Here is a 25,356-nt window from a genome sequence, read left to right on the forward strand (position 1 = left end):
GTGGAGTGTTACAATGCCAGATAGGACCTTATTTTAAATATTTTCATTATACAAAGACGGGCTTCAAAGCAGATGCCACCTCTATACTAATGGAATTATTTTTGTTCACCTCCCGATTTATAGATATGTCTAGCCATAATTCACAGACTAATTTTGCTAATTATGTTCACTTATTGTCAATGCCAGGAAACATTAATGCTCTGAAAATAATGGGTAATTCAGCAAGTTTCCATTATGATATTACATGTGTACACATGCACATGCACAGACTTACATTTGTAGCCCAATTCTTCTTGACATAAAAGGGGCAATTCCCACTGACGTCAATCTGAATAGCCTGCACAGAACTGAAAGCATCTCTTGGTCTCCTGCTTTGTTTACTGAAAGTTAATTTGAGCACAGCTTTGAGGTAAAAATCAGGTCTAAACCACAAGGGAACCAGGGACTACACTGAAAATCAAAGTGAGCTGATTGACCATCCCCAAATGGTGGCAATTAAGAAGTGTGAGCATAGGCTAATCCTTTCGTATATTTTCTAAAACAAAATAAAATCTGAAACTGTGTTACTCTTCATTACTTTGGTAGTCTGTGAATGTTTCATGGCAGCTTTTTTCACATTTCAGCATGTCTGAGAAGAAAAGAATAAGATGAAAGTTTTGTGAAGGGGCAAGTTGCACAGTGCTTCAGTACAAAGGGTCAGAAGATAAGGTGGAAGAGGTAATTACTTTAACCAAACAAACTTCTCCTAGCCTGCTGCATAATTTGTGTAAACAGCTAGAGGGCAAATGTGCAGACTGGCAGGTGTTATCTGAAGAAAGTGCTAATGAAAATACCTCACAGCACAGTTTGTCCAGTTGAAATGGACAAATGAAATGTTAAGAGTCATGAAACCGGCAGAAGAAAAGGCTGCACTAGGTCCCAGACCTATCGGAAAATGAATGTTTTAGTTTACTTGTGGAATTAATGCATTTGATGCACCAGACATCTATGATAGATAGCCAGGTGGAACCTTGTAGTCACTTTTCAGACCGAATTTCAAAGAATTGCTGTCTGCATCATAACCTAACTTTCTGCCTGGTAAAATTGGGTAAAATGACCTAATAAAACCTAATAATGTGTTACATAAACCTAGTAATATGTTCTCTACCCACATTTGGTTCATCTACGTATTTTAAATATTCTCTGTGGTTTTTGTATGTGGTTGTTTGCCCAGAGAGGTTGTAGGTGTCCCATCCCAGGAGGTGTTCAAGACCAGATTAGGTCTTGATGAGGTCTTGAGCAGACTGATCTAGTGGGTGGCATCCCTACCCAGGGCAGGGGGGTTGGAACTAGATGATCTTTGAGGTCCCTTCCAACCTAAGCCATTCTTTGATTATATCTCTTTCATGAGATGTTTTAAAGGCCCCTTCTGGGTGAGTTCGTGTGAAGAGGTTCTCTAGATACCCTTGTGTTCGAACGGAAATATGGTTATGATGCAAGAGTAAGCCATAGGGAGAAAAAGCACTTGCTGAAAAGGTGGAGTATGAAGGTTTTCTAAGTGCTGATAAGCTCTAGAGAGCTGTTCAACTTGCAAGAATCAGCAGTGCATGCTGGCAAAGAGTCTCTGCTATACTACCCAAAGACTAGTTTATAAGGCAGTGCAACGTTACTTTTATAAGCCTACAGCTGAAGTTGGCCATGAGCATACAGTTGGAGTTGCACTAACCACTATGAGGGAAGGTGTGAGTGTGTGAACAAACTCTGTGAGGGAACAAACGAATGTGTGGTGTAAATGCCTTCTGATGTTGATAATATCTGGAATTAATCAAAAATAACAGCATAAAGAACAGAAGATGTTCTAGGAAGTACTGGATGTGACCTCTGTCCTCTTAATTTTATCCCATATCAAAGAAAAGGGACTTTGCAACAAACCCTTATCTTAGAACATTCCTTTTGCACCTGAATAATTTGGAGTAGTGCTATAAGGTGATTATCAGGTCTTGTGCAAAAAATAAATAAAAAAATGACCACACCAAAAACTGTGTTCTAAACTGACATCCAACTAACATGTCATGATCAAAGATTAAAGATGGTAAACTTTCTGCTGTTTCTGTCCATGAAATATGGCTTTTTGAAATGTTAAACACAAAAGATGATATAGAATGGATACAGTGCAGAAAATCATTTTGCTATTGATGAGAAATATGGCACATGTAAAAAAATATTTGATCAAAAAATTATTCTCAGTCCTATGGCTAGGCAAAACTTAGGAAAAGTAACATTTTTTCTACTTACCTGCAGAATTCATTTTCCTCACACATGTGAATTACATTTAGGCATGATGGGTGGGGAACTGCAGTAACTGCACAGAGCTTGCCATGAAGAAGTTCTTTGGCTCTGTGGCAGGATTCATCAGGCTGGATACAATCACAAAATATCATCATTTGGGCAACTTCCAAAGGCATGTTGTGATAGAAGAACCTGATGGCTGCTTGACATTCTTCCGTGTTGCACTTCTTACTTACTGAGCAGACCTTAAGGTACAGGGACAACTGTTTGTTACATACTTCGTCTTCAACACAGTCCTTGTTCACATCCAAACAGGTTCTGTTTGCTGTGTGTGCTAAAAAGAATAATGATTTTTAAAATGAAATCACAAGAAAACTTTTCTCAAGTGACAACTGGTGATCAAGTGAATTGATTATCCTGCCTGTGATATTCCCATTAAAAACAAGTTTGACTCCCAAAAGCTCTGAGACAGCTCTTCCAGCACTGCCTCTTTTAAGTCCATTCTTTAGTCTTCATATTCCTCCCTTCTACTTCTTGGCCCTCATAGGTAACCCCCCTGCAAGTTTCTGCCCTTGCCAGATGGTGAGGAAGAAGAAAGTGAGAAACGAAGAAATGGAAATTTCTTCATAGAAAGTAAGGTTTCTGGGAGCTAGTGGTTAGTAGATACTTGAACTACTTGAAACTGCTGACATCTCCCACTGGGCTACAAAACAATCAGTGGAGAAGAGAATACTCTGTTTTTTAAAGCTAGTTCATGTTTTTTTTTTTTTTTTTTTTGTGATTTTTTTTTTTTTTCTCCCAGCCTATGCTATACACCTTCCAAAAAGATCTAGATATTTCTGACCTTATAATGTGGTTACCTTTTGGAGTAAGTTTTCCCTCTATATCAGGAATGGTATTTTTACCTATCATTTTTGGATTTTTTTCTATACAGTAGTTTAACTAAGAATACGTAGGATTCTATTGATTCCCTTCTGTTCAGTAGTTTGAATGAAACTATTCATTTTAATCTGGAGATACAGTGTACATTATGTGAAAAGAGAACTGAAACTAGTTACTAGGATATATAAATAAATTCAAAATTACCTTTTTTGGAGAGAGCAGATAAACTCCACTGTAATTTTGTTTCCATACTAATATTTTCTAGAACAAAAAATATGTGGATATAAGCATGTGCAATGATAAATCATGTCTCAGCTTAGTTCTCAACTTTAAATTATTGACTGTGTTGCTGGCCTAGTGCTCGTAGTAAAAATAAACAAGATAAAACAAATCAGCTTGATCAAATAGGAACTGTTAGCTTGTTAAACTCTAAAAGCACTGTTAAATATATTCACAGATTTTGGGGTGAAAACGCAGTTTCTCAGTTGCTGTTGATAACATTCTCTACATAATTATACATCCTGTGAACAGAAGAAGAGTTTTAGAGTTGCTCAGCACAGAGTAAAATGAGGGTTATTGTAAATAAATAAAGGCCAGAGGCCTTAACATGTTCATCAGTACATACAATTTTTAAAACTCAAAAGGTTTGTCAAGTGTTAAAGTAAATGCAGGCAGAGAATTCTTATTATTAGAAAACTGTTCTTTTTTATTATTATTTTTGTTTTTAGTTATAGTGCAGTACTGAAAGGGACTGATTAAGATCAGGTTTTGAAAGATTAACACACTGAAGGAAAATAGAATTTGCATTTAGGCTATTGTTTTGCTATCAGATTATTCATTTACATCTAAATAACCTCTTAAAACTATCTTGTTTCTAAGGTTAAACTGCAAACAATTAAGAGATTTATTTATTTATTTATTCATTTATTTATTTATTTTTCACAGATGTGCTCATAATAATGCACATATGAAAGGACTCAGATTCTTGGAATAGCACTAACCTGTGTCAGTGTCCTGACTTTTATCATCATCATCATCATCTTCAACATCATTTTCATTAGCTGCTGAAACTTGGTTCTCTTGAGAGTATTGTAAACAAGGGTTGTCAAATATTCCCTTCCATATTTTAAGGCATCTAATTTGAACTGGCTCTGAGCACTTGCACTCTCCTAGCACTGTTTTCTTCAGTTCTTTCCATGCTGACAAACATTCCTGGCCACCTGTTGGGTGCCTGCATTCTTCTGCCTCTGCCTGGCATGCTCGCTGGAAGCTCTTATACACTAAAAAACAGTATGGGTCTTCTTGACAGCGTTGTTTTGCAATGCTGCAGTCATTCCCTATTTCATCTGTGTGTCTTTGGTTTTGGTGGTTTCTGTCTTGCCTAAAATTCAGCTCAGCATCAGATTTTGAGGAAGTTTTCAAATACTCTGTGCAAATAGGTAAAAAAAAAAAAAAAAGAGAAAAAAAAAAAGAGAGAGAGAGACAGGTATCATAAGGAAGTTGGAAATTCATTGCTGGTCAGCTCAAAACAAACTGCAGGAAAATGAGTTAAATGTCCCTAGTCATGACATAACTAAATTCAGCTGTATGTATATATACACAATTTTAGCCACCAAGATTGGACATAAAATAAATTACCATTTCAATTCACTGCATAATCTCTGAGGAGAGAATAGCAGTTCCAGAGCATGGTTCATTCATTGCCTAAACTAGTTATTCAAGACAGGAAGAATTACTCCTGAAAGTATCTACCAACACCATGAGCTGTCCTTTGTATGTAAAACCCATACTAGTGCAACATCATTCAAGCTTTTTGCTATACCAGTAAGAAATGTAACCTCATTTAATGGAAAAGTTTTCTTTTTCATGATTAAAACTTTATGTTTAATTAGTTACCTTTGTCAGTACCGCATTGTTTCCCAAGCAAAGCTGTGACGCTACAGGAATCATCTGTAGTGCAGACACAGTTCTTAAATTCTGGGTATTCGTCAGCCAGGACCTGGATGATTCTATTACAGCCACTAGTGTCTTCTGCCTTGCATCTATTACCTAGAATTCACATTTAAAATTATAATGTTGTTAATGTTTATGAACGCTTAAGGGATGTGGTTACATAAAACAATTCAATTGAAGCACAAAAATAATGTGTTTTGCCAAGAGAAGATGGTTCGAGCCTAGTTTTGTTTGAAAACCAATCATAATTTACAAATTTTAAATAATATTCTGAGTGATGTAATAAAGTTGTGGGTACAATATTCCCTTGTATTCAATCTGACCTATTACCAGAATATCTGTTCATGTTTCCAAAGCACATAAAATGTTAAAATGATTATTTCTGTCAGGAATTAAACAGAATTAGTGTACTTTTGGCTTATAGGAGAGTTCATTTAAGGGACCATATTCACTGGAGTCCACAGAGAGGTAAGCCAGGAGACACCATTGTGCTGGATTGCAATGACAGCAATACCTGCAAGGAAGGGGAATAGAGGAGCAGAATAGTTGGGATCTGAGACCACTTCTACAGAGCATGTGAGACAAAATATATCAATCACCCCTCTGTTTATGGACTAAATGGTTTTCATTATTGCTTAAGATTGTTACACATTTCTTAAGAAAGTTACATAAGAAGCAGTTTATTACCATTTAAGTAAGTTATATAATGTGAAAATCACGGTCTACTTTGTCAAAGTAGGTACGCGGTTCCCCAGACCAACACATTTCCCTCTCATGAATATTAATCATCTCACAACATGGAAGATAAGGAATATATGGCTCACAAGATTCAGGCAAGTCATGGGGTGGCACAAGGATTTGTTTTAATCTATTAAATGCATATGCTACTGTCTCTGCCCTGTCAACAGTGATGCCTGGCTTCCTGCCTTGCTGCTTCCCAGGTGGGCAGTGTGGAGCACCAGTGACTGAGTGCTCCAGGAAAACTGCAACACTCGCAGCCATGTGTCACCACTGCCACTGACAAGTTTTAATGGAATTACAGCTTTAATGTCATTTATATATCGTTGACAGGAATATCAGTGGAAGGCAGTCAAGATGAAGGCCTGCAAGAGGAAAGAGTGCCCTTTGCCTGTGCCTGAAGGAATGAGGATAAACTACGCCATAGTGCACATCCCCATCTTACTACTCCCAAATCCTTTTACAAACAGTGCCTCTGTTGCCCTTTTTCCAGTTGGTGTTGCTGACTAAGGAGACTTTGGGTTTGAAAATATGCACTGCTTCAGGGACATGTCACAGTCCAGCAAGGAATCACAACTCCCAGTCTCTGCTCCCACTTCACCTCCTGCTTCTGTAAGGGAGGAAGTTATGGTGCCTGGGATTGCTTGTATATGTCCATCCCATCTCATTGTTTCTTCTGAATTTTTAGGAATATGACCCTCACCTTTACTCTCACATTTCCTTCTCTTCCTAGTAGCCAAGAAGCTCAGAAGGTCTAATAAGAGCTATTGAAGGTCATGGACATAGGACACTCCCTGACAGTAAAGATAGGATGGAAAATATGTGGTGACATGGAGACTATGGATGCCCATGAATGTAGGTGGAGGAATATTCTACTGTGTATTTTATCCAATGACTAAAGAATAATAAGAGAATTTCAGGAAACAATTTCAGGAGGAAAAGTTTCAGGGGTAGGAAAAACAATGATGATGAGGAGGGGCTTGTGTAAAAGTTAGCTAATTTACAAAATTTCTGACTGTCTTCTTCATGGGCTTAGGGACACTTCAAGGTTAGAGGTGGGCAGAGATGAGAAAATAAGAAACATAAATCCCAGTATATTTTATGCAGGTACCCCAGTCTTACTTAGCTTATCCACCTTTATGGTACCAACCACACTACGAGTGTATTGTCCTATGAACACACCGATCAGTTACAGCAGCTGACAACCAGGGGGTGGGATGTAGGTAGTGGGACTATGAACTTACAAAGGGCATAGACAGAATCAGGAAGCTCATCAGATATATAGGGTTCCCTTGCCTGGCCTCTTGAAAGCTGTGTAGAAATAACCTATTATCAGTATTGGTCTGTTTGTACACTGTGTTGATTCAGCTGTGATGAAGAGTAGAAAATATTTTATTGCTGGTTTTCAATTATTTTGCTTTATTATTCATTAGTTCTAGGTAATATATTTTAGCTTATACATATGCTACCAAGGTATTTACAAAAAATGTTCTCTGACCTAATGCTTAGCAGCCATTCTTCATTATTTGATTTATTTATATGTACACAATTTTTGTACATGTGACCACATAGAGAAGTGTGACAGAGTAGAAGCTGACACATCCACAGTGATAATGTCTCTTCTTGCACAGTCAGCTCTGAAGTCATCTCAGTAGGAACTGCATCTGAAGAGTGCAAAGGAAAATACTGTGTTTTCCCCTCTAGCACTGGTGAGACTGCATCTGAAGTGCTGTGTGGAATACTGGACTCCTGAGTACCAGACAAATGTGGGCATACTGGAGCAGGCCTTACGAGGTGCCACAAATATGATGAAGAGACTGGAACACCTGCCTTATGCACAGAGACTGAGAGAGATGGGATTATTCATCCTGAAGGAAATAATATGATACACATATTCATGTGTATAAATACCTGATGGGAGGGTAATAAAGAAGGAAGGACCAGACTCCTTAGTGGTGTCCTCTGACAGAACAAGAGGTACAAACACAAGTACTTAAAAGCTGCCCAGAAAGATAGTGGAGCAACATCTTTGGAGATATTCAAAATCCATCTGGAAACAGTCCTGTAAGATCTCCTGTAGTTGACCCTGCTTGAGTAGGGGGGGTAGGACTAGATCTCCAGTGGTCCCTTCCAACCTCTGTAATTCTGTTACTCTAAGAAAAGTAAACCAGTAAACCTACTTCCAAATCTAATTCAAAATGTGGTTCCTTACTTGATTTTTTTCTTTTGAACCCAGATGTTTCCAATTCTGAAACAATAACTACTGGTTAAATCAGGGCTCAAAAGTTTATATTTTTTTTTTCAGTGAAATAAAAGAAAAAAAAACACAAACACGACAAACCCCAAACCTTAAAAATCTTCATTCTGCTATGCTGAAATATTTTTGACATTTTCAAAGCAAAAAATATTGATTCCATAAAAATTAAATATTTTAATCTTTTTCAGTCTGACATGTCAACTGACTTGTAGACATTTTGATCTTTTTTTTTTCTTTTTTTTTTTTTTTTTCACTGTATATCACGGCATAGAAAAGGAAATGGCAGAAGGGTAGATCTCAGAAGGCAATAAACTGAGATTCTGAAAAGGCTGCTGTAGTAGAGGAGCAGTGATGGACAGTTTGACTGAGAAAGGAGTCACTTAGGCAATTGTCTAGAGAGTGTCCCCTGTCCTGTTCTGAAGAGCAAAAGATGTAGACCATGATAATGCACACATTTAACTTGGAGTTTACTGCCTGAGAGTCTGAACTATTGAACTTGTACCACAGAGCAGGAGCATTATTATCATTTGTAGTTAGATTTTGATAAAGAAACTAGCAAAAAAGAAATTTTATCTTGTCACCTCCAAATACTACGTTTATGCTCAACTCTAAAGGGGCCTTTTCCACACACATAACTCACTCCATTAAATTTTTTATTTTGCATATGTAGAGTACATTTGACTGATAATATAATGTTGTTCTTAGTAATAATGTTGCTGGTAAGTTTTCTATTATTGTTCCAGTGAACTTTCATAGAGATACCATCAGCTGTTTGACTGTGGGTCCACACCCTTTGGTACATAATAACCACATTTAGAAAAAGAGAGTCTTTGCTAAATGCTATTGTCATAACAAAATACACAGATTCAAAACCAAACAAAGAATCACAGGAGAGTTTATTTTCAGAAGGTTTCCATGATCCAGTTATATGTCATTAGTATTAGTGAATAAGAAATGGAGAAATGTGCTTTAGTGAGAGAAATAGCATACTATGGGACAATGCAACACATCTAAAGGGGAATCCACAGAACTTATTATACTGACTCACTTCACCTGGTGGCAGGGTATGATGAAGGCTACAGTAGAAATCCTGAACTTTATGTCAAGTAATCTTTGTACTAATGCCTTTGTGCATGATGTGAGAGATAAAAATTCAGCTTCTAATTTGTGGAGAGGTTTGGGGCTAGACAGTTTATCTTTAGCTCACTGTGTTGAGCCTGAAAGTACTGCATATTCCAATATTTTTCTTCAAATACCAATTTTTGAAACTGCTCCACTTCGTATAAAATATTTAAAAACTCAATAGACCATGAGCTGAAACCCAGTTCCTTTGGGAACTGTTGTAACCATTAGGATATCATGTATTTTTCATTTACTCTGTCTGTTCTTAAAAGTATTAAGCCATTCTATGCAAAGCAGATACGTATCTGGAACAGGACACACTAAGAAGGAACCTCAGATAATTTTCTGCTCTAATTATTTTAAATATTGCCTTGTGACCCGGGACACCTGGGTTCAAATCTCTGCAACAAATCAGACAGCCAGAGCCATTCAGGCAGCTCCTACTGCAGGTGAATATTCCAGCAATGGGCTGTTGAGCGTGAAGCCAGGCAGTGCCTTCTGCTGCCTGGCTTCACACACAGACCAAATGTGAGACTGTGCTCTTAACTCCTGACAGGGGGACATTCACTTCATGAATCCTGCTGAAATTCAGAACAGAGTATGGTGTCAGGACATGGCTGGTTTTGTTCAAGCAATGTCAATATAAGGAGAAGGAGGGTTTCCATGGAGATTTAAATACCTCAGTAATTCCCAGTGACTAAGAACGTGCCTTACAGAATTAAGTTGATAGAAATAGCAGTTACGTACCTAAATCTCTTTGGTTGCATTTATGAATAGGGCCAAGGCACTGACTAGGCTAATGGTAAGTGACTGTGTATAGATTGCTGCACTTTAGCATGGTAAAGTCCAGTCTGTGAAGATAGCATGGGCCTGGAATTGCTACCAAGAGGCAGTTTTGTGCAGCCAACCTAGGAGGAAGAAAATTAGCTGTATGTGCACATGCTGTCACATGGCAGTTGGAATTAAGGCCAGAAAATAGTCCCTGACCCATTTTATTTACTTATACTGATGTAACCTTGGCAGATCTAGGCCCTTGACATTTATAAGTTAACAGAGGAGTCATCCTAGTGACATTACCATGTTGTACTGCCACTCTTTTTCTCTCTTCCATATTTACATTATCTAACAAATGAATACTTAACATTTAATTGCACGGTCTTTGGAACTTTATATTTAAATCTAAATTTAAAGAAGGGAAGACGTTGTGACTGATACCCAATGACTTTTATGTGGTTTGTTCAAGAAGACTCTAGGCCTTTGGAGAAATTAACATTTTCATCTGAAGTACAACAAAGATTAAGATGAGTTTCAGGTCAAACATAATACCTGGTCTTCCCCAACTTAGAACATAATTAGAACATAATTATACTTTACTTGGAAATGATGCACCAGTCATTGAAAGTATAACAAACAGAGACAGAGACTATTTTTCTGCTTTGTTTTCTTTTTAAGGATCTGTTTAACAATTCAAGGAGGATTAGTCACATTCATAACCTGCAGTTTATTGTATCATCACTCCTTGGAAGTGACTGATATGTAGGTACTATTCACTGAAAAAATGCAGTATGCCCCCTACAACACAACTTTCTTTGAGGAATGCTTTATTTGATCTGTTTCTTATCATAATATAGCATTAAAATAAATTATTCTAAGTAAATACTACTTTTCCTTTTTTTTTTTTTTCTTTTTTTTTTTTTTTGGGGCTATTGTATTAAATCAACTCCGAATTACAGAAAGCAAGGTTGGAACCTTTTTCCAGTTAAATTCTGGAAAATGATTAACATAAACCCACAAGAACATAATTTCTGCTGAATTCAGGCTTGCTGAATTGGTTCAAACTCTGACCTTAATTATAGTCCAGAAATTTCATTTACCACCTTATTTAAGGGACAGTGTCACTGTTACTGAGAATAGGAATGGCCACAGTCAAGACTTCAGACATTTGTTTCTAATGGTGTCCTTTGTTTTTTGAAATCTCACTGACTTCATTCAGTTACCACTGTAATGTTATGACATAATATGAACGTGCAACAATTCAGCAGTTCAAATAAAATATATATAAAAATAAAAAAACCCACGGTGTATACCAAAAAGAATTACCTGAAATATTGCAGACATCTTCAACAATACTCCAGACACTCTCACATCCATTTGCAATATTTATACATTGCTTACTGAAGTGCAGACAGTCAGTAGTTTGGGCAGTAGCAGTATTTATGAAGTACATTAATAACACTATAAAAATGGAATACAATGACTATTTAACACAACAGATACCTTTTAAATTTACATTTAGACAATAACAATTTAGTGTAGTTTAGTGTAGTTTTTTAGATTAAAACTATATAGCCACTTTTTGATAGAATAAAACTTTTCCTCAGTTTTACACCTGAAAACATAAACTTTTAAGTTTTTAAAGTTTCAGTGTGGCAAATTTTATATTGTTTTTACTCCAGAGTTGTGATATAAGCCATAGCTACATATACTGTATGTTCATAGATATAGAATAGAATAGAATAGAATAGAAATAGAATAGAAATGACTGTAGTTCAGAGATCCCCAATAAATTATAGAGGGAAGACTGAGTATACAATTCAGAGGAAAAATACTTTTATTTGGATTGCAATTTCATAAAGCTAGAGGCTACACAGGAGTTCCTATGAATAGAAGACATGAAAGAAGTTTGAAAGCTATACAGCTGTTAGATAATAAATATAATTTTATTTCATAAAATATTTCATAAAATACTATCACCCTCTTTATTTTTATTTTGCATTTCTTGAAAACGGTCTTCACATTTATGTCTCTGTCTTCTCCCTGCATGCACTGAACCTAAGGGCCATGTTAATTGCATTAAAAAAAAAAAAAGTTCTAAACCTGAAGATTGATGCAGAGTTTGCAAGATAAAGAACTTTTAATCAGCACCACCTCTGGCTTAGGTGTAGAAAATTAGATTGCTTTGCTAAGGAAAGACAAATCAGTTGCGGTTTAGCTTTTTCATCAACATTCCCCCGGTAACACAACCTCTAATTTGTAACCATGTAACCATGTATCTTAATTTGCTGTAAAATCAAGCTTCAGACACAGATTTAAGGCTTTATCAAACTAGCTGCTGAACACCTGCTGGGAGCATTTTCTTTGGATATTAAATGACACTACATCTCCCTGACCAATGCTCATTTTTCAGGCAACTTCATTCAAAATTTGAAGAGTTTCCATCTCTATTTAATTCCTTAAATATAATCTCTGAATACGAGGCGTGAAATATTGTCTCAGTACTTGTCCAGACGTTATCCAGAGGAATGATACATTTGAGAAACAAGAAATGAAATACCAAATATGTCTCTTAATGATCTCAAAGAACTGCTACTATTTAGAGTAGATACCATCCCTTCTGGAAATGATGCTTAACATGATATAATAATGCTGCTGTAGGGAACTCTTTCTGGAGACACACTGATAAGAATGCAGTAACATTTGATACTTTATAACTGATAGGTGCAATAGCATTTAGTGTGCTTCCGAGACATATAAGAGGCCACGTGTGCTTATCATAAGAGGGTGAAGTTGCTGCTAATCCTTTCCCATTTGTGCATATCTCTCCTATTTCTCAGATCTATGCAGGGTAAATTGTGAGAGCAATCATCTTGAGCCTGTGACACTCTTTTAGTCTGCTTCTGCCAGACAGTCTGGAAGACTGATTGATAGACATGACTCCTGCCAGTGAACAGTGAGGAATGTCCAGCTGGCCCATCCAAAGGAATAATTTTGGCTCATTATCATAAAATGTTATTCCTGGGACCGCCTGTAAAAGTTCTAACTGCAAAGTTACTTACTATTTACTTAAATTACAGAGAAAAAAAAAACCTGCTTATACCTTACAGGTGAGAATGACCTGTATACATAAGGCAGTATAATATTACATATCCAGAAACTTTTAAAGAAAGTATACTTTGCTGGATGGCCATTTCAATATGCTTTAGGTACTAATGCAGTGGAAGATGTATACCTCCGACTGGGATCCATAGCACAAAGACTCTGTTAAGAGTCCCTGCTGGTAAGAAAGCTTTTCATTACCTTTGGCTGAAAATGAATAGTCAAACTAGGGACTAATTAAAAACCCAATTAGCAGCTCCTTTGTTAGGATTATTTCAGACTGCATGCATTTTAAACCTGACTGGAAACTGTGCCACAAAAGAAATAAATGCTTTTGCAAAATGAAGAGGTAAGTAGCATAATCTGTGATTGAAGCTAATTCAGTTGTAAGACAGGGCTTCTCCAGATCTAATGATGTATTACGGATAGGTCTCTTGTTTCCTCAGCAGTACACTGGTCATACTCTGGCAAGCCTACACAAAGCAGTTTGGCCTATATGATTTTAGAATGCAATGCAATCTAGTTATCTAGCAATCACTTGCTTAAATTGACAACCATTATTTTAGTCATTCACTTTAGTTATTTTGGAGTGTTTGGAGTACTCAGAGGCTGTTTTGCACTTAGGAAAGTTCAGGGCATCTAAAAGTTACTTTGTAGCTAAAACTTTTAGAGGGATCTAGTTTGATGTGAGGACACGTACATTTAGATTCCAGATGTCTATTTTTGTACAGATGTCAATTCATTTTTTGGAAGAATTTGGTATCTAAATGATGAGAGGGTAAAAAGGACATTGTAACACCTTCATTTTGCAGATTGGGAACTGAGACACAGAGGAATTACAGTGTCTCACCTAAGAATAAAAAATTATCTGGCAGATAATAAAGAATAATAGGAAACTTTGATTTCTCAAGCTGTGGTTTCCTGTGCAACAAGAGCAGCAAGATAGCTAGCTCCAAAGGAGAAAAGCAAACAGTAGTTGATATCAGGGGTTACAATTGTGATAAAAGACAGCTTTATTCTAAGAAAACCTGGAGCAGAACTACCTACAGAATATTTTTAACAGTGGAGTAGAAGTTTAGAATAGTGGGATGGTAAAGAGAGAAGCAGCATGTATATAAAATGTAGAGAAGGGAAAAAGAGGAGAGAAGAAATAAAGAATGGGTTGTTTCATGCTCATTTCTACTAATTATTTCTGTACCAGCTTTGTTGTCTTCCACTCCCTCCCCCCCGAACTTTTATTTTTTTTCCCCCTCGATTCAAACAGAAGGGGAAATGTCAATAACCCTCCGTGCAGCACTGAACGCTTTCCACTTAGCAAACATGTGGCTGTTTATTCAGACAAGGCATCCCATCTGCATGTCTCCTCTCCTGCTCAACTTCTTATCCGTTCTGGTTCCGCCGGCTGTGCTAACCCATGTTCAGACACACCACTCGGGCCGAGCCGGGATGAAGAAGGGTCAGAGGGACGGGTGGGGAGGAAGCGAGGGGTCCCGGCGAGGATGAGCAGCACTTACCGCGGCGGAGGAGCGCGGCCATGGCTGCAGCTCGGCGCCGGGGCTCGGAGCCGCCCGTTCAGCACCTGCGGAGCGGACAGCGCCCGGACGGCCCCGAGCGGGCACCCTCCCGGTGCCAGCGCCGGGCTTCCTCCACCTCCTTCGGCAGGAGCAGGTGGAATGACCCCCCGCCCGCCCCTCCCTCGATCCCTCCGCCCACAGAGCTTCCTTTGATGCTGTTGTTATACCCTGTGCTTACGTTTCTCTCTCTCTCTCTTTTTTTTTTTTTTCAACTGCACTGCATCTAGAAGAGAAGTGGTTCTTGGGTTCATTTTTCATGCAATTTGGCACTCCCTCCTTATTCAGCTGCCACTTGATTTCAGGAAGAACTAACAGAGTAAGGCTTTGGCTGATGCTTATAATGTCTCTGGAAAATGCACTTTCAAGCACTCAGTCTTGCTTAACTGTTGCTGTGTGTGATCGCTTTTTTGTAATGTTTTAGAAGTGGGTTTGATTGTTTTCATCTCAGATGTGGGACAGGCTCATGGTCTATTAAATAGGAACAATAGCTGTGGAGCATGTTGGACAGCAGACCAGACGAACAGTCTTACACTTTTCCATAGTACTTAGTGTATAGACTTGAGGAACAGTCAGACAGAGGAACAGTCTTGCAAGTTCCATAGTACTTACTTAGGCATCTAACTTGAGGAATTTCATTAAGATACATCAAAAAACAAACAAGCAAACAAACAAACAAAAAAACCACTACCATCAACAAAAAACACACAAAAACAATTTGCTATACTAGAGTCAGAAACTGGCCAACCCTAAATTGTACAATCAGTGACATGTCAGCTGAATTTGTTTCTCTGTAGATAGATGCAGGAAATTATTAAAAAAAAAAAAAAGTGGTTTCCCTTTTCCAATTTAAATGTATTTCTGCAAGGAATAAGCTAAGAGAAACAGATGTATACATAGATGCATAATTTGCTTGAACAACCCTCAGACAACCTGAGAACTCAGAATGAAACATGAGTAAAGCCATGAGCCATGTACTTAAAAACCCAGATACAGCTGAAGCAAGTGTAGATAGCATGGACTATAACACTAGCCGTGCTGTAAGAGTTCAGATGGGCTTTCCATCTGAACTCTTGTTCACCTAGCCACCTGTCCACCTACTAGACAATATGAAAAAAGCATGACTACAACCAGTATAAGGTGGCTGAATACTCAGACAACAATCATTTGTCAGTGAAGAACTTTTTGAGCTGGAGGACCATTCCACACCCTTTGCTCTCATAAACAACTCCTGTAGCTCATGCAATGAGCTCATGCAAAAATTTAGCATACACACTAAGTGGCATCACCTTCTAGCTTGACTGGATGCTCCTTGATTCTTGCACTGGAAGGAGGAGCAGCAGCAGATCTTTACTAATCTCATCATTCCACTCATGAGACTTGTTTTTGCAAGTTGCTTATACCATAGAGAACATTTTTAATTGCATTTGGTCTTTGAAAGATTTAAACAAAAAGGAACCATAAAACATCCAGCATAAAAAGCAGATATATATGGTAGGTGAAATTCTATCTCTATTGGCAGAACCAGAGCTTGAGAGGAGTCTGGATTTTACTTTTTCTCTGTTTAGCTGAGGAAAATACAATCTTGCATGTATTTTTTTTTATTATTATTTTTTATAACTGATTTTAACTTAGTAAATTTATTATTTTCAAAGTGCATTCAATAAAATAAAATACTTTTTCTTCAACATACCCAACAGCAAGAAAAAAAAAAAAAAAAAGAGGACTTATTTTCAAGTGAAAGGAATAGACTGACAGCTATTTAGCTGTGAGACAAATTTTAGTTTGGATGACTAAACTTGCTTTTGCTGATTTTAACATGCATCAGTAGGTTGTGATGCATCTTACAGTGAGAGCTGAGTTAAGGTAAAGTTTAATGTGGGCTCCTTCCCATGATGCACTCTCCAGTTTAATGACATGCATCAATTTTGCTCGTATCCTACAATGACATTGTGCCCTCAATGCACTCCAGAAGAAAAGGGAGGGAAAAATTACCTTTTTGGAGGAGGAGGGAAAAAGAAATTATTTTGCAGTCATTGCGACTGCAGGCCATCAGCTTAGCACTACAGTGACAACAAAAAGCAGCAGGAGGTCAGGATATCAGTTCTCCAAGACTGTGAAATATGTTGAGAAACAATGTACCAGAAAGATGGTGTCACAAACACCAATTATATACACGGGAACAAATATGTTGTGATTCAAACTCCATGTCTAATGATGCTATGACTAAATAGGAACAATGACACTAGAACTCGATTTCTATTCTCCTAAATTGCTAGTGAAAATATTGGAAAACCAAAGCAGCTAGAGGTAACAAAACCCAATTTAAGCTCGGCTTTCAGACCTTTTTCAATATTTAAAGGGTAAAGAAGAAATGCTCTTTCCTCAAGTGATCTTTCTGATGGATAAGATGGAGTAGAGCTATTTTGCCATCCTATTCTTATTGAAGACAGGAACAGCTATACATCAAAATAGCTGTGTTGGTAAAGTTTTGTAGATATGACAGTCAGCCAACCACTCTTCTAACTCACCCCAAACTTAATTTTAAGTATTACTTCACATGTCAAAAGAAGCCCAGAAGTCACACACAAAAGACATAAAATTCTGTATTGCTCTTAAAATCTTTCCCTGTCTTCTTGCAGTTGTTTCTATCTTTATTTATATCTGCTCTACTCTCGTTTCCTATATGTTCCAGTTTCACTATGGGGTTTATCTTTACAGATAACTTTCAGAAGATAATGTCTCAGGTTTTCTCAAATTTTGTAAAATAAAATGAATGAATAACATAAATAAATAAGAATATTTGTATTAAAACATTTCTTTTAGAAACCCGATTTTATTTTATTTTATTTTTTTTTCATAAAAATAACCAAATCTTTATGTGGATAACCATATTTGATGCTCAGGCAAGAATTAATTAACACTTTGTACCCATCCTTATAGTTAAAAACTTAGATAAGCGCTAATCGTATCATTTGTGTCTGGAAGATTTGCTATTTGCTCTGGCCAGGAAATAAATAAATAAATAAATAAATGTGTAAGTGGCTATGTCTCATCTTTTACTTATATTCTCAAAAAAAAAAAGGTATTGTTACGTTTAAGTTGTGACCAACAAAAATCCCTAGAAATGTTGTAATATTTTAAATTGGGAGATCTGAATGAAGAGAGAACTAAGAAAACAATACAGAAAAAATTACCTTACTAAAGGGAAAATTAAGGTCAGAAACTCCATATCCAGCATGTTAAAAGAGAGTTGCAGGAGTCAAAAACTGACAGTGAACTTTAACCCCAGTAAACTAAGTCACCAGGGATGCATTATCTTCATTCATAAAGGAAAAAAAAAAAAAAAAAAATATATATATATATATATATATATATATATATATATATATATATATAAAATGTGTGGTAGGAAGCCCCAGGCCAGGGAGCTTCTCCCATAAATAGAAAATGGATGTGTGAGTACTTGATCTACCAGACCAATGACATATCTCCTCTAAATTTCCAGAGAGAAATTCTTTATTTTAATTTTTCAAAACTTGACATTTTCTTGGCACATAAATCTGTTGTTTGTATCATTAGTATTAAATGGCAGTTGAGAGAAAACAATTGTGAAAATAAGCAAGATAACCAATGTTTTCTATTTTAAGTATCTTCAGAGATCTTCTGGAGTAACACTTGCAGACATTATGGACTAAAATGAGCTACCAAAGTTAAAATGTCCAGTTCTTCAGGGGTGCTGACAGTTGTTATTCCTATTGGCCTGAGTAGGAATTTTGAGCTTATAGCACCTTTGAGCACCAAGTAAGTTTTATTTAAGTAGTTGCTTTCTAGGCACTCATCTGAAGGAAAAAAAAAAAAAAAGACTGACTATTTAGTGTAATTTTATGAAAATGAGTGTGACTTGCACTTTGCATTCACATCTTAGAAGCATGTCTGTGCTTAGAAAAGCACCCTGGAATCTCCCAAAATCAATCTGAAGTGAAAATTCCTTAATGAACATAGAATTTACTACAAGCGGTGTACTAAAAGTGCAAAGTAATTCCAGAATACCACCAGTGCATAAGTAAGCATTCCTTGTAAATAAGTAATTCATTAATAGAAAGAGGATATAAATAAATGATGTTTGAGACTTCTTTCAAATACTAAGAGTTCTTTATATGATACGTTTTGGAACATTCCACAGCATCTAAAATATATAAAAATAAATATCTACAGTATTTACAAAGTATGATACAATCCAATCTTTAAAAAGACTTCTAAAGACATGTTCTTTTAGCTCATACTGAGGTAAGTAGGTTTCCATAAGACTGAGAAGAAATAGAAGAGGCAGTCGTTTTGCAGGAATCCCTTTGTCCAGTTGTTCTAGTCTGTAACACAGCTAAAAAACTGTGGCATTCTCAGGTGGTAGTACATGTATTAAGCCAAAGTCATCCTTGCTGTAATTCCATCGAGGTAAATTTAGTTATGCTAGGGACAAATTTATCCCACTCTGCATTCTCTGTGTTGCCAGTGCATTCTGCAGAAATTCTCACTGCTTCGTCTAAATTTGAAGTCATGTTCATCCCTGGTATGTGGAGATGCAGTTCCACTGACTTCAACGGGCTGAGTGTAGCTGTGATACCTGTAAGATAAGGATTTTAAGATGAAGTTACTGCTTGTAGCTGGTTCACCAGCTGGCTGGCTCACCCTGTGATTGGCACTTTCTCTGAACAGTATAGAGACATGGTGATCTATTAACAAAACGGCCTGCCAAAAAAATCATTCAAATTGCACTTCAAATTTTAAGCAAATACTTCTTGACTGAAGCTTAAGGGCATTTCTGATGCATAAACTTTATTTTTTTTTTTAAACTTTAAAACATTTTAAATGTGTTCTACTACTTATTTAACATGTGCTACTTGGTAAATTGCCCTGTCTTCCTTATCCAGGTGCTATTGTGATCAGTGGAGTACTACAGGTTCAGTTGTCAATACAGGACAGGAAGGAAAAGGAGAATTAGTGTATAGATCACTGCAATCCTATTGTCGGTTAGTCTTTGCTAGATTTAGAAGAGCTTTACTGCACATACAGACCGTGACTTTGCAAGACTAATACTTGTATAGCTGAAACAGAGCTCAAGGGTGAAGAAGATGTATACCTCATCTTAACACTCTGCCAGAAGTTCCATGCCTAGAACCCTTTTCCTTGCCAGCCTTGTCTCCTTTATTTGAAATTTATTCTCAAGTATGCAACTTTATTTCTCAGTCTGGGAAAGGCATCTTTTAATCAAAGAAATCATAGAGTCTTAGGATAGTTGGAGCATTTCATAAGGACTTCAGTTAAGAACAGGTTTATAGGAAAGCTCCACTGGTTACAGGAGTGTCTTCACTGATCTGGAGCAGACGACAATCTGTACCTGATTCCAAAACAAGACTTTTTATTTTTGTAACCTGTTTTTCAAAGGACTGGGTCTCTCCACTACCCCAGCACTTTCAATGGGAGTATATGATTACCAGAAAAAGAGGAATACCATGCTTGCCATTAAGACTGCACATAAGATTCAATTCAAGTTTAAGAAACCTGATTTTAAGCATCAACACATAAGACAATTTAGGTGTCTAAATTTGTGCTCAGTGGAAAGCTGACCAACATGGTTACAATGTGGAGAGTAGACAGTGGTTAATGGCCAGGTACCTACTCTGGAGTGTGTCAAAAGGCTTTTTAGGCATTGTTGACTGTGTTTACAGGGGCTCAGTACAGCTAGCAAAGCATTAGTGTCCTTTTTAAACACTTGGGCATAGGAGTGTGCCCATCTGCCCATTAGAGATGGCAAGTGTAACAGAGGATCTATGTGCTCCTGGACCAGCAACTGTAGGACAAAAAGAGTACCATAAACCTGTAGGGTAAAAAGAGTACCATAAGGAGTCTCAGATACCTGTGTTTATGTAACCTAATCAAAACTATATCTCTTTTGGGTGCTTATACACATAGAGCACCTATTTGTACCTACATTTATGTATTTTCATCTTGAATTTAAATCCCACTCTAAAGTCCTAAAGGAAAAAGCTCCTCTTCTTAATACAGAAGAAATTTGTATCTGGGTTTGGTTTCCAACATGTTAGTATCTATTGCTTTAGACATTGTGGAGTGTCCAATCCAGACTTCAGCTTTTACTCTAGAAAGGTACCTACTAGAATCCTATGTTTGGGCAAGTAACCTTAATAGTTTGAAACAGAAGTGTCTAAGTGAGTCACCCTGTGAATATTCTACAGTAAATGGAGGGAACATATGTCTTCAGAGGTAATTTATTTCTTCCTTTTTAGATATTACTTTCAGGAACAGACTGGCTGTCCTTGGACATACCAATTTCTTTTCTCTAGTATATATATAGCTATATAGTCCTAGCCTGAGATAATTTCTAGACAGCTAAAGTTCACACCCTTAGGAGAAGAAGGATGAATCCCATTCCTTGTAAAGTCCAACTGAGATATAATGTATAATGTACTGAGAAATATCAAATAATAAATTATATGTCATTTTCCATTTTTTTTTTTCACAAAGCTATGGAATTGCACAATCATTTCAGTGTCTACCTAGAATTGTGAAAACTTGAAGAATGTCTGCCTTTCATTTTAGACTATAATCATCTGTTTATCAATCTGTATTAGAGAAAAATCAAGACTGGTATCCCAGCTGATCCTCAATACATACAACAGGAAAAGGATTAAAAAATAAAAATAAAAACATGAGAACAAAAATTCGTGTGACTTTCTTATTGGATCAGCCCAATCCACATCGGAATGTCTGGTGAGCAGATATTTGGCTGGTGAAAAAGTAAAGGATAGGTAGTACAGGTAGTAGGCTGTTCAGGTAGTACAATCTGCACAGCCAATTTTGGCTAAAAGAGATATCTGCTATAAAATATTCCACAACTTCAGAGAATTAGCTTTGAATAGAATATACCTCTTCATAAACACATTGCAACTCTGTGGAAAATTATTTTCACTCTTTTAGGTACCTGTTCTTTATATACTTAGGAGACTAAAGAATGCAAAGATACAAAGAAAATATTTAAATAAAATACTTTTACCCTACTCTCTCCCCAACTGCAACTCAATTTTTTAAAGAAATTATATGAGATTCTGATTCACAATATAATCAATAATATAAATTGTAGCATACTCTGTAAAATACACTTTATAAATTACTTTTCTTACTGTCAGTTCTTAATTGTGAACACCTTTCTCTCATTGTGTTCTGCTTAGATTCAAAGATTGTTCTATGCACAATTACATTTTAATTTCATGGCATCAAAAAACATAGGGACAAGTATACTACCAGTGGGTAATAGGTGCAGTACCGTTTGCTGGAATTGTGTTTATGTTGGTCAATACAACATGTTCTGAAAGTTTTGAAACATTATCAAAATTGCTGATCTGGGTGGTCAAGGATTTCCGACTCTCTGTACTGGCACGACCTCTGGTAAGCCGTTCATCTTGGTGACTGTGAATGCCAAAGATGCAACAAGAAAATGCTGCTTTAAATTCTTCTCTAAATTTCCCTGTTACACACAAAAGAAAGATTCATGAAAATTTTTACTGTAAACCATTTTTCAACCAACTTTATAGATTAGAAAGAAACAGCTATCTAATGCAAATTTAATCCAGAACATTCAGATGTTTTTTCTAATGCCACTAAAGTAGGAAATCACAACTTCAACAACTTAGAGAATGACAGAAAAAACATAACCTTTGTAAGAAGATATGTTAGGTGTGGTATGAAGTCTAAATTATTCTTGGCTAGACAGGATGGACAAAGTAGAATGACTTATGAAATTATGGTGTTGATAGTTAGTTGATTCACAACCCATTTAACAAAAACAACCAATTGAGCAATAGTAGGCTTAAATAACTGGATCATTGCTTGACATGTGAAATGAGAAACATAATTAATCCATATTTAAACTTCAATACGTTTTAAAAGAAAATTCAAAGTGTTCAACAGCCCATTAGTCTGCTTTCAGAGCTCAGGGTAAATTGTTCAGATCATCCTCACATTACACACCACAAAAAACACAGAGGGCAAATGTGTAGTGAGGATTAAAAAAAATTTGCCTCCCTGCATTTGGCTCTAATACTACCAGTTTAGGTCCTGTTTCTGCCATTCATAGCCAAATAAGGCAAATACAAACTAAGATAGTCTATTAAGTGAGTAATATCCTGATTGGTTCTTTGGCCTTGAATCTAGTTGGTACAGTCTGGCCATGCAGGTGTTACTAAACACTCACAGCTTCCAAAATCTGATAGCTTCATATAAAATGCCAACTGGGGACAGCTCTTGGCCTGTGATAACTCTCAGAGAGTATCCAGAGATTTAGGGAAACAGTACTTGTTTCAGATCAAAGTCATGTCAGTGACTTCTCTAAAAAATTAATGGCATGGGCAGTCAAATTCAAGCACTTGGACTCAGGCCCTGACACTAGGTTAGTTATAGGTAGATAGCCTGTAGGTAATGGGATACATTAGGCAACTTGTTCCAAGAAGAGGATCTAGCTCCCACTGGAGGAGCTCTACTGATGTTACACAGTCATTAATTTTATTTGCTATGGCTCATTACTTATAAACTACGCATTAAACTTGAGTTCAAGGTAACTTACCACTGAGGAAGTTATAAATAATAGGATTGGCTGCACTGTTTGCGTATACAAGCCAGTGTGAGAATGTGAACCAGGCATATACAGTTTCTCTGTCATCAGCATGATTAAACATCCCAAAAACCCTAAAGAAAAGAAAAGCAAATCTGAAAGATGCCAAATCATATAAAAAGAGGTCATCACAAGTTCTAGCCTCATATTCTCTCTGATTACTTATTTGTCACAGAAAAGCTGATTCAACACTTCTTGTTCTCTTGAGAGAACAAATTCTTCTCCCTATACCTCAAAATCTTTTCTTGGTGTTTTTGCACAATAGAGAGACTATAGACACATAAGTATGTTACTTTGCAACAGTGCAGATATAGGACTTGTCTGATAAGTAGACAAAGTTAGTGGCTGTTAGATAAAACAAAAAAAAACATGGGAAAAGTCTCTTTTGACCAGTTAATGTCATTGACGTTTCCAGCTCTAGGCCCATTCTCCAACAAACAGGGTCTCTGGAATTAGAAAAGCACTGAACTGGTCCAGAACTGAGGTATTGAGTCTACAATAACAGCTTCTGTCCTAGAGAAATCTGCTTTACACAGGTTCCTTACACCTAATTTAGCTATTTAAACAGAAATCTAACTACAGGCCTTCTCTGCTACTGTAGTTGAAACTGCCTTTGTAGTTACTCTGTGTAACTACATAGAGTTCAGATCAGAGGTAGCCTGAGCTGCTGTATGGAAATAATTATTTCTCTCTGCGTTATCTACCAAGGGACCCAAGGATGAAAAGTACTTAAATTAGACCTCAGGAAAGTGCCAGAAATGAGTGGGATGTATTGCAGCTTTTGTATACAACTCGAAACTACTCCTTAAAAAATTAAATATTCCTCAAGCACCAACAGAAGTGTTTCTTTTTTTAGGATGCTTTGCCTCTTGAAATCAGCTAATGGCTTCCAGATAAAATCTGCTATATGTCATTACTTATTGGCATGCTAGAGGTCTCAAGAGATGTAACTATATCAAAACCTGTCAAGCACTGTACAAAAAGCAGAGTGTAAACAATTACATCTTAAATGAGCTGGAGAGAAAAGGGTAAAAAAGTGAAAAGGAGATTCCTGGAGAACTAAAGGATTAGCCTAAAATTAGACTGAAAATTGGATCTCAAAACTGTGTATGATGAAGCTTGGGTACAGTCCCTGGGGCCAAACCACAACGCTATTCTTTCTTGATAACCTTCAGCTTCTGCTTTAGGGAAATGAACTTCCAGGGTTCATTTACAGCAAACATGCTGTAATCCCATCTAAATTACAGGTTTTAATGAGGAGATAGGTTAAGTAATTTTCATGAGGAAGAGCTTATTAATAAGGCTTGTACTGTCTGGCCTACAGTTTCAATACTGCAGATAAGTTAGATACATCTTTTTCTTGCAACTGTACGCTTATTTTCAGTTTCATTATCATGAAATAGGTAGGTTTCTTCAAAAGTATCTGTCAGAATAAGTGGAATCTCATAACATGGGGTTGTATTTAGACAGGAAGTGTTTACATTTTGGGATAAACTTTACCTTTTCAAGACATTCAGGATGCTAATTGGTAGATAGCAAAGTGCAAAAACCAGGAGGACAACCATTAACATACGTGCTGTTTTCCTTCTTGCACGAATCTGTTTTATTTCAGCTGCAACAGCACTGATCTTTGACTTTGTTGACTGTCCCAGCCCTCGCTGCTGTGCTGAGGGCTGCAGAGACTTCCATTTTTTCTGAACTACTGAAGAAGTTCCTGGGATCTAAACAACACAAAACAAGGGACATCCTCAAAATTAGCACTTTGAAAAAATAGCACTGTGGTATCTATAACAAAGAAAATAGATATGTATATATAGACATGTATATATAGACATGTAATAGACATGTATATGATTGACATATGTTGACATATACAAGGTAAGCTTGTATGGAAAATGTGGTGTTTTTTGTTTTTTTTTTTTTTTTTGTTTGTTTGTTTTTTTTTTATAAATAAATTAACTGATGTAGATGGAAGAATCAAACCAGATTTCAGACACACTTGA

General features: G+C 36.7%; 2 protein-coding genes across 4 annotated transcripts in view; both read right to left on the bottom strand.

Annotated features, from left to right (window-relative positions):
• GFRAL (GDNF family receptor alpha like) overlaps positions 1–14,795 on the bottom strand; it is a 40,991-nt gene extending 26,196 nt beyond the window's left edge. For 2 of the 3 annotated variants that reach the window (XM_072036351.1, XM_027455092.3), the window contains exons 1-6: positions 14,611–14,794; positions 11,321–11,455; positions 5,047–5,199; positions 4,152–4,577; positions 3,355–3,411; positions 2,275–2,602 (exon numbers count right to left, since the gene is read on the bottom strand). In XM_072036351.1, coding sequence (XP_071892452.1) covers positions 2,275–2,602; positions 3,355–3,411; positions 4,152–4,577; positions 5,047–5,199; positions 11,321–11,455; positions 14,611–14,632 — 1,121 coding nt within the window. In that variant the 5' untranslated portion in view covers positions 14,633–14,794. Of the gene's footprint in view, positions 1–2,274; positions 2,603–3,354; positions 3,412–4,151; positions 4,578–5,046; positions 5,200–11,320; positions 11,456–14,610 lie in introns of all 3 variants that reach the window. The other variant, XM_072036350.1, reaches the window with a different exon arrangement.
• A 3,338-nt stretch (positions 14,796–18,133) lies between these two features.
• Positions 18,134–25,356, bottom strand: part of HCRTR2 (hypocretin receptor 2) — a 42,194-nt gene continuing 34,971 nt past the window's right edge. The window contains exons 5-8 of the mRNA XM_005009180.6: positions 24,854–25,074; positions 23,306–23,427; positions 22,010–22,210; positions 18,134–19,291 (exon numbers count right to left, since the gene is read on the bottom strand). Coding sequence (XP_005009237.1) covers positions 19,098–19,291; positions 22,010–22,210; positions 23,306–23,427; positions 24,854–25,074 — 738 coding nt within the window. The 3' untranslated portion in view covers positions 18,134–19,097. The remainder of the gene's footprint in view (positions 19,292–22,009; positions 22,211–23,305; positions 23,428–24,853; positions 25,075–25,356) is intronic.

Source organism: Anas platyrhynchos, chromosome 3 (assembly GCF_047663525.1).
Source record: "Anas platyrhynchos isolate ZD024472 breed Pekin duck chromosome 3, IASCAAS_PekinDuck_T2T, whole genome shotgun sequence".
NCBI classification, from domain to species: domain Eukaryota; kingdom Metazoa; phylum Chordata; class Aves; order Anseriformes; family Anatidae; genus Anas; species Anas platyrhynchos.